The sequence below is a fragment of the Penicillium daleae genome (genome assembly GCF_028827525.1).
Source record: "Penicillium daleae strain IBT 16125 chromosome Unknown utg000005l_segment0_segment0, whole genome shotgun sequence".
NCBI lineage: Eukaryota > Fungi > Ascomycota > Eurotiomycetes > Eurotiales > Aspergillaceae > Penicillium > Penicillium daleae.
In genome coordinates this window covers 2991015-3000206 of record NW_026623153.1, presented here as the reverse complement: position 1 = coordinate 3000206, position 9192 = coordinate 2991015, and the positions used below count along the sequence as shown (strand labels likewise).

The 9192-nt window shown below is 51.0% G+C and overlaps 3 protein-coding genes across 3 annotated transcripts; 1 reads left to right on the top strand and 2 right to left on the bottom strand.

Annotated features, from left to right (window-relative positions):
• Window positions 1-553: 553 nt before the first annotated feature.
• N7458_005248 (H(+)-transporting V0 sector ATPase subunit a) lies at window positions 554-3410 on the top strand (the record flags this gene model as incomplete). Its single annotated transcript, XM_056908630.1, has 5 exons — window positions 554-679; window positions 762-840; window positions 917-1152; window positions 1211-3227; window positions 3292-3410. 5 exons carry the CDS (start codon window positions 554-556, stop codon window positions 3408-3410), a joined length of 2577 nt encoding a protein of 858 aa, XP_056767248.1.
• A 700-nt stretch (window positions 3411-4110) lies between these two features.
• fbp1 (fructose 1,6-bisphosphate 1-phosphatase) lies at window positions 4111-5175 on the bottom strand (the record flags this gene model as incomplete). Its single annotated transcript, XM_056908629.1, has 1 exon — window positions 4111-5175. The coding sequence occupies one exon, from the start codon at window positions 5173-5175 to the stop codon at window positions 4111-4113; it is 1065 nt and encodes a 354-aa protein (XP_056767247.1).
• A 1240-nt stretch (window positions 5176-6415) lies between these two features.
• N7458_005246 (putative MFS monocarboxylate transporter) lies at window positions 6416-7891 on the bottom strand (the record flags this gene model as incomplete). The annotated part of the gene is made up of 1 exon (XM_056908628.1): window positions 6416-7891. The coding sequence occupies one exon, from the start codon at window positions 7889-7891 to the stop codon at window positions 6416-6418; it is 1476 nt and encodes a 491-aa protein (XP_056767246.1).
• Between the last annotated feature and the right edge of the window lie 1301 nt (window positions 7892-9192).

Below are 9192 nucleotides of genomic sequence, written 5' to 3'. Positions count from 1 at the left end.
ATGGTTTCAGTGCACTGGTTATTGCACTCATCAGTACCCACTGGCCATGCAGATTATGATGTCCATGAGGAGGATGTTTGAGTAATGATTTTGCAGACAGGCCAGACAGATGTTCTAATCATCAATTCTTCAATGCCGACTACTATTCTTCGAATACTTATACAGATAGCAGATTGTGTTGAATTGAAATAGGGTAGGCACGTAAATAATATCAAACTGCATCGTTATACCTTTATCAGTACTCCCAATATACCGCATGGGTTATACATCTGCATCTAACAATGTCGAACCAGCCGACCGGGTCAATATTACAGTAATTGACAAAATGCTTTGTTGACGTCGAAGGTTGTTCAGCGTAGGGAATATGTTCACGTGACATCACGTGCAATGCGGCCAGCTCTCCCCGAGGAGCTGTCTTTGGAGAACCCTCGACCTTAGACGACATCATCTGAGTCCCTCTTCTTGCCTCAACAGGCATCTTATTCGGTTTTCTATTCTTCACCTGCGTTTACCCTGGTGGAAAGGTCTGGCTTCCTGAAGCCCCCTGCCCACCATGGCTCCGCAGGATACCTTCTTCCGCTCGTCGGAGATGAGCCTGACCCAGCTCTACATTGCCAATGAGATCGGAAGGGAGGTCGTCAGTGCCCTGGGCGAGATTGGTCAGGTCCAGTTCAGAGATGTACGTTGAGTATGGATGCTATAACTCAAGCTTCCCATGTTTGTGGTCGTCATCGACACCCCGCTAACCCGTGTTTCCTCAGCTTAACCCCGACACCAACGCTTTCCAACGGACATTCACTAAGGAGATTCGGCGCCTCGATAATGTTGAACGACAGCTTCGTATGTCCATAATCTCACGTTTTGCTGATTATGATCCTTTTGAATAACGAAATGCTAATCTTCTTTTCGACACCAGGCTACTTCCACTCGCAGATGGAGAAAGCTTCCATTCCGATGCGGCCCTCGACCGACTTTTCAGACACTCTGGCTGCTCCTCTGGCTTCCGAAATTGATGAGTTGGCCGAGCGAAGTGAGAGCCTCGAACAGCGGGTTGCTTCCTTGAACGATAGCTACGAGACATTGAAGAAGCGCGAAGTTGAGCTTAGCGAATGGCGTTGGGTTCTTCGAGAGGCAGGAGGATTCTTTGATCGGGTTAGTATTGACCATGAAACTGATGGTGGATGAATCAAAACTAACGCGGAGATACTAGGCCCACACCCACACTGAAGACATCCGCCAATCCTTCGATAACGATGAAGCGCCTCTTCTCCGCGACATCGAGCACCATGCACCCCGCGGCGCAAATGGAGACACTCAGGGCCAGCAGAGCTTCTCGGAAATGAACATTGGCTTTGTCGCTGGTGTCATTCCTCGAGACCGAATCGGAGCTTTCGAACGCATCCTCTGGCGAACACTCCGCGGTAATCTTTATATGAACCAGTCGGAGATCCCCGAAGTGATCATCGACCCTTCCAACAACGAAGAAATTCACAAGAACGTGTTCGTGATCTTCGCCCATGGCAAGAACATTCTCGCAAAGATCCGCAAGATCTCCGAATCGCTTGGCGCTTCTTTGTACGGAGTGGATGAGAATAGTGAGCTGCGCCGGGATCAGATTCACGAGGTCAACACTCGATTGGGTGACGTGGGCAACGTCTTGCGCAACACCAAGAACACGTTGGATGCGGAGCTCTCGCAGATCGCTCGTTCTCTCGCGGCATGGATGATTATTGTCAAGAAGGAGAAGGCTGTTTACGACACGTTGAACAGGTTCTCATACGACCAAGCTCGCAAGACCCTGATTGCTGAGGCGTGGTGCCCCACAAACTCCCTTCCGCTTATCAAGTCGACCCTGCAGGATGTCAACGATCGTGCGGGCCTTTCTGTCCCTACTATCGTCAACCAGATCCGCACCAACAAAACCCCGCCAACCTATGTCCGAACCAACAAGTTCACCGAGGCCTTCCAGACCATCATCAACTCCTATGGTATCCCGAAGTATTCCGAGGTCAACCCCGGTCTATACACGATTGTCACGTTCCCTTTTTTGTTCGCTGTCATGTTCGGTGATATGGGTCACGGTTTCATTATGGCTCTGACGGCATCTGCAATGATCTTGTTTGAGAAGAAGCTGCTTCGGACTAAGCTTGATGAGCTGACATATATGGCCTTTTATGGCCGGTACATCATGCTGATGATGGGCCTCTTCTCGATCTACACCGGTTTTATCTACAACGACATCTTCTCCAAGGCTTTCAGCATTTTCCCCAGTCAGTGGCAGTGGCCTGAAGATATCAAGGCTGGTCAGTCTGTTGAGGCTACTCTGAAAGACGGCTACCGTTTCCCCATTGGTTTAGATTGGAACTGGCACGAGGCGGAGAACTCCTTGCTCTTCTCGAACAGTATGAAGATGAAGATGAGTATTCTGCTGGGCTGGTCCCACATGACTTATGCACTGGTCCACCAGTACGTCAATGCACGGCATTTCAAGTCTAAAGTTGATATTCTTGGCAACTTTGTTCCTGGCATGCTGTTCTTCCAGTGCATCTTCGGTTATCTGGCTCTCACCATTCTGTACAAGTGGTCTGTGAACTGGCCCGCCATCGGTCAGGACCCACCCAGTCTGCTGAACATGCTTATTTTCATGTTCCTGAGCCCTGGTAATGTCCAGGAGAAGCTGTATTCCAACCAAGCGATCGTTCAGGTCCTGCTGCTCCTTATAGCGGTCATTCAGGTTCCCATAATGCTCTTCCTCAAGCCCTTCTGGTTGCGCTATGAGCACAACCGTGCCCGCGCCCTTGGTTACCGGGGTCTGGGCGAGCAGTCTCGTGTCAGCGCCTTGGAGGATGATGGCGATGTGGACGGCGGATTTGATGGCCCCCGCGACAGTCTGGCCAGTGACGGCGAGGGTGTTGCCATGATCGCTCAGAACATTGATGAGGGTGATGAGCATGAAGAGTTTGACTTCAGCGACGTTATGATCCACCAGGTCATTCACACTATCGAATTCTGCCTGAACTGTATATCGCACACGGCTTCGTACCTGCGTCTTTGGGCTTTGTCCTTGGCTCACCAGCAGCTTTCCATCGTCCTTTGGGATATGACGATTGGTACCGCTTTCGCACAGGAAAGCCACGTCATCCGAGTGATCATGACTGTGGTCTGCACCTACCTGTTCCTTGTTCTGAGTGTTGCGGTGCTCGTCACCATGGAAGGAGTTTCAGCCAGTGAGTATCCACGCTTAACCCCAACGATAATATCCTTTGAATGTAATCTAACGAGTCAATCTAGTGCTTCATTCTCTTCGTCTACACTGGGTGGAGGCGATGAGCAAACATTTCATGGGCGAGGGTATTCCTTTCTTACCGTTCAGCTTCAAGACCTTGCTGGAAGAAGATCCAGTGGACTAGGTTTGAGCCGTCGGTCTTGCATTTCTTGGTTTCATTCTTTTCGTTCCCTCATTTTGCTCTACTAGCATCCCGGGGGGGATTGCCCTTCACTCGGGATTTCCTTGTCTCATGTACTGTAAGAAGGCTAGAATATATACGTTCTCATAACTCAGGACATGAAAGGCTTTTAGAACTACGAGAAACGACTGGAAAGATGTAGAACAGTTTGTAATTTTGGTCATGACCTCTTGGTATATGAAACGCAAATTAAGCGAGAGATGGACCCGCGATTATCTGCACCTGATCCTGATGTAGCCATCATCCATTGGTAGCTACTTTTCGGTCTACAACTAACGAGGCGGATCTATTTTAATAATTTTTTTTTATTCATTTAAGCCTATTTATTTTGGGACAAGCCGAGAATGGCCTGTGAAGAGCATGACAGCGCTGCAAAGGACAACTCAAGCAGACGTCATCACTCATGAAACCCAGACACAAGAACACCAGCTCAGTACACCAGAAAGTAGAAATATAAAAAAAAAAAAAAAAAGGCGTGGAATCATAAAAATAAAAACGGGTTCCCACAACCCGATAGCGAAAAGGAGACTGAGCCGAGCGGTACCCGAGACCGAGGTGAGGATGCCAAATCACGTCCAAGTGTCGAGGAATTCAAAAGGGTGGAAACAGAAACAAGGAAACAAAGCAGCACAGAGCGCAACGCTTATTTCTGGTGCTTGTTATACATGTCAATGACCTTCTGGACCTCACCCTTGGAGCCGAGGAAGACACCACTACGGTCATGGATGTGCTCGGGACGAACCTCCATCAACCGCTCCATGCGCGAGTTGACAGCGAGACCGCCAGCGTTCTCGAACACCATAGCCATGGGCGCACACTCGTACAAGATACGCAGCTTACCCTTGGGGCTCTTCTTGTCGGCGGGGTAAGCGAAGATACCACCGTACAGCAGGGTACGGTAGGCGTCTGCGACCATGGAACCGATGTAACGCGCGCTGTAGGGCTTCTTGCCCTCGCCGGGGTACTTGAGGCTGTGGAAGTAGGCGTTGCACCAGTCATCCCAGTACATGCTGTTACCCTCGTTGACGGAGTAGATGGCGCGGGTCTCGGGGAGCTTCATGTTCGGGTGGGTGAGGATGAACTCGCCCAGCGAGTTCTCGAGGGTGAAGCCGTTGACGCCACCGCCGCGCATGGTGATGACCAATTGCGCGGAGGCGCCGTACATTGTGAAACCGGAGGCGACGAGGGAAGTACCCGGGTGCAAGAGATGCTCGGGGCCGACGGACTTGCCCTCGCCCAGGACTTCGTCGGGCAGTTGGAAGATACCGAAGATGGTGCCGACGGAGACACCGGCATCCAGATTGGAGGAGCCGTCGATGGGGTCGCAGACGACAGCGTAGCGGGCGTTGGGGTGCTCATCGAACTTGATCACGTTTTCTTCTTCCTCGGAGACGAGGATGCGGCATTTGCCGGAGCCGCGCATGGCGGAGATGAAGATGTCATTGCCGATCACGTCGAGCTTCTTCTGGTCGTCGCCGGTGGTGTTGGAGGAGCCGGCCAGACCGGTGAGGTTGATTAGGGAGGCGCGACGGATGTAGTAGGCGATGGACTTGAAGGAGAACTGGAGGGCGTGGCAGAGGAGGGTGAAGTCTCCCGAGGCATCGGGGTATTTGATCTGCTCTTCCGTGAAGAAGCGGGAGAGCGTGACGATGTCGGTGTTGATGTTCTCCTGGCCGACAGGAGGGTGAGCGCTTCCGTTGGATGCCATATTGATGGATGTGATTTTGGTATAAGTAGCGAAGATGCTTAGGAAATTAGAAGCTTATGAACTTTCTCGACGTTGGAGAAGGTGGGGGTGGACGCGGTTGTTATCGGAGCGGGAAGCGGGCAGTATGCAGCAATTGTAGCCTCGGCTTGCAATGGAAGAGGGTTCAGAATATATAAGTAGGAGGGGGGATAAGGATGGACAGAGTGGCAATCAAGGTCAACCGGTCAACCAAGGCAAGTATGGAGAGTGGACCGAGACAACGTCAGGCAAGTAAACCGGGCAGAGGAGCGAGGTTTTGTAGTTGAACCTGAGATGGTCAGTGATCTCAGCGGGTCCGGTTTTCGTCATTCTTCCCCGCGTGACCCGGTTCCCCCTTCCGCTCCGGTTTTCCCCTTTCCTTTTGTTGAGGAGCGTAATATTCAGTCAGTAACTACACTAACGACTAAGTTACTTAGTCCTAACTATGTAACTGTGCCTGGATGATGGTCCTTTAACCGGGTTTGCCCGCTATCCGACTATCAAAGTCAGACTATCCCGTGATAGACTCTGGAATGGAAGGTCGACGTGAAATGGTCGATCTTATGTTGATATTCACTCATACTCAGAACCATAGTTCCTCTCTACGTTATACGCATAATTCAATCTTCTTCTTACCATCTCACACGCCGCAATTAATTGACTACGTTGGAATTTCCCGAGGGCGAGACATGCCCGACCCCTCCGATCCCTGCCTCTGCCGAAGTCTCGGCCCTTGGTGTCCCGAGAAAAGAAGCCCGCTTCTGAGGCCCGTAAGCCTATGGGAGGGCCCTATGAATAAATTATTACTAACAGTCGCTAGCCCCAGGAGAGTTGGGGGAGGGGAGAAGAAGGGTGATTGGATGGTTGGACAAGAGGACTGACGATGGGCGGAGATGCCTGGCAGTCGAGGGAATTGAGAGATGTAAATTGAAGGTATAAAGTATTCAAGGAATGAGATAATTAGGTGAATCCACTGACTTCTTCGTTGGCACAGGACCAGTCCGCCAGGTGACGCCATCTCCGTATGCTTCAGTTCTACTGATCAGGAAGCGTTGCTATGACCTACTGGGTCGAGTTTAGGACTGTGCAAATAGCTGAAGTCATCATATGTTTCATAAGTTGAGGTATCTGGAAAAAGATAAATAGACCAAAGGATAATTAATGCTCTCTGTACATTGAGTCCATCATCCTGGTCCTAGTCCTGTCACTTCGCTTCGTGACCCTATACACGAGCAAGACCCGTCCCCACTTTACACACTCTCGCCGCAATCAGAGTCAACGTCCCAGCAAGAATGGCACTGCCCATAAACATCTGCGCATACAAATACCCCCCATCATCCCGCTGAATCAACGCCCCCGCAATAGGCGACCCGATCAGCGCCGCAACCGCAACAACACTAAGCACCATGCCCATCCGCACCCCAATCTTCTTCAAATCCGTCGTCAGCGTGCTCAGCGTCGCAGGGAACAACGACTGAATCCCCGCCGCGAACACTCCATACAGCGCAGCAAACACCCACAGACTCGACAGGTCTTTCACGGGCGCCCAGCAATACGCGACAATGGCCGTGAGCCCACTGAAGGGAATGAGCAGGTTCAGCGGACCCGTGAATTGATCCGCCAGCAGGTTGGGCACTAACCGGCCCACGAGGCCGACTCCGTTCATCACGAGGAGAAGGTCGATCGAGACGGTCTCCGATACCCCGATGATGTTGCGGCTGAAACTGCCGATGTAGAAAAACGCCACATACAGGCCCCAGAAGTTGAGGAACATGCCCACAGCGAAGAGGAGGTAGGGCAGTTCCTTGAACGCAGCTAGTTCGAGTAACGGTCCGCTCGTGCGAGGCGGCAGGCGCTGTTTGAAGAAGATCAGACACGGGATTAGCGTGACCAGGGAGATGAGCCCCAGCGTGCGCATAGTCCATCCGTATCCAATGCGTGGGAGTAACCGCATCACCACGGCTGGGAAGACGAGCCCGCCCGTCGCCGAACCAGAGGCAACAATGCCAATTGCGATGCCGCGCCTTTTCACAAAATACGTCGAGATGAGCGCCAACGTCGGACAGAACATGAGTCCACACCCGATTCCCTGACCCAGTCCCTGCGCCAGGAAAAGCTGCCAGTACTCCGTACACAGCGAGGTCATGAAAATGCAAAAGACTTCTAACGTCGCGCCCACCACGATCGTGAACCGGAAGTATCCCGCATCCGTGGCTCGCCCGGAAAACGTCCCGATGAAGAAGAGTAGGAAGATCTGGATACTGCCTACCCAGGAGATGTCGGATGGTGGTCGGCCCAGCGTCGAGGTATAGTATGTCTGGAAGACTCCGAAACTGTTGATGTACCCCCACGTATTGAAGATGATCATATGGCCGAGTGCGACTTGCAGCCAGGCTTGGAAACCCCCGTCTGGCGGTGGACCTAGATCTTTGCCGGACCCGCGCGTTCGCACGGCGGAGAGGGTGCGAGCGATTGCGCTGGCGTTGGTCGGGACTTGTGTGAGGTCATTGTGTGTGTGGTCGTGATCGTGAAGCTCGTCGAGGGTGGATTCTTCGTCGGAAGATGGGCTGCGTCGTGGTGGATGATTTGCTTCGAGAGCGCCTGGATCGATGTATCGGGACTCTTTCTCGTCGACCATTACCATCATGCTCGAGGGTTGAATCTTCTCGGACGAGGAGTCGGATATGGAATTGGCCATGGGATGTTGGCTTCGCAGGTCGGATATAATTATGCCGTGCGAGATTGTTATATAGTCGAGCTTTGTTTTTTTTGGGTTTAGAAAGACGCCGTTGTCTCGTCACTCATGTCTCCATGTGATACGATCAGTGAACCAAAAAAAATCCCCGTAGTGATGGGGATATAACAAGTCAATATAGAAGTTGTCAACGGAGTCGGAGTTAAAAATGTATCAACCAGGAAAGATGAAGGAATTAAATTGCTCAAGTAAAAAGAGCACGAGAACCCAGAACCGGGTAAACTCATTAATTTCTACCCCAAGAGCAGACCCCCAAATTAAATGCTTACCTGACTCATGGTAAAGTGCTTAGTTAGTTACTAGACCCAGTCATTGTCAAAAAAAAATCTAAATGCCCGGGCCGGGGCCCAAGTTCAACGGGATTCGTGCCGATCGCAATGGCGTCGGTAATTCGCAGAGATTGCCGAATAGACAAGGCGCCTTCCCAGGACTTTCGCCGAGGGAGGGTCCACTACTTGGAGGAGGAGGAGAAATTGAGGCTGATGGTAGTTACACATGCGAGACGTATAGCAGTGTAATAGACGTTAGATATTATCATGATATGAAGAGGTGGTATATACTGGAAGACAAACGTAGAGAATATTGCTACTGTTCAATCCCCTGTGGAGAAGACCTCGTAACCCCCGCAGGTCAAGGCGTGCTCGAGTCTACGGTACAGGAATAGTCTCCAGTATAACCGGACCTAACTGGACCTATCAGTATCCCGGCATTGATAGCCAATCTAATTCAAGCTGTCGGATATTGCGGGCCGCGGCACGAGAGAAACAGGTTGGATTTATAATCCCATCGAGCCGATGGAGACTACCCTAACTACAGTCGTACTACGATCGACATGGAACTGGTAGCATTACAGTTGGAAAATTCATGAGAAACCAGATTGGATGCCATCGGAGATACCTCCCCCGATAGATCAGATGTCTCTGCAACTCCATTCGTCTAACAACTCGCTCTTTACAATTCAAGGCTGAAACATCTATGCCCAGATCATAACAGGAATCAATACCGCCACGGAAAACAAAAAAACACATGATAGGGGCTCGACACCCTGAGAAACGAACAAAATCAAAATTCCAACTGCGCCAGACATCCCCTGCATTTGAAATGAAATAGCAATTAACAAGGCAGATGGGGCTGTACGAGAGAGTGGGAAAAGACACCGGTTTCTCCGGCTTGTATGAGTTCGTTCGTGTACGTGCATGCTAGGATGTAATGTAGGGACCAATCATCAAGAAACAAAATCATTA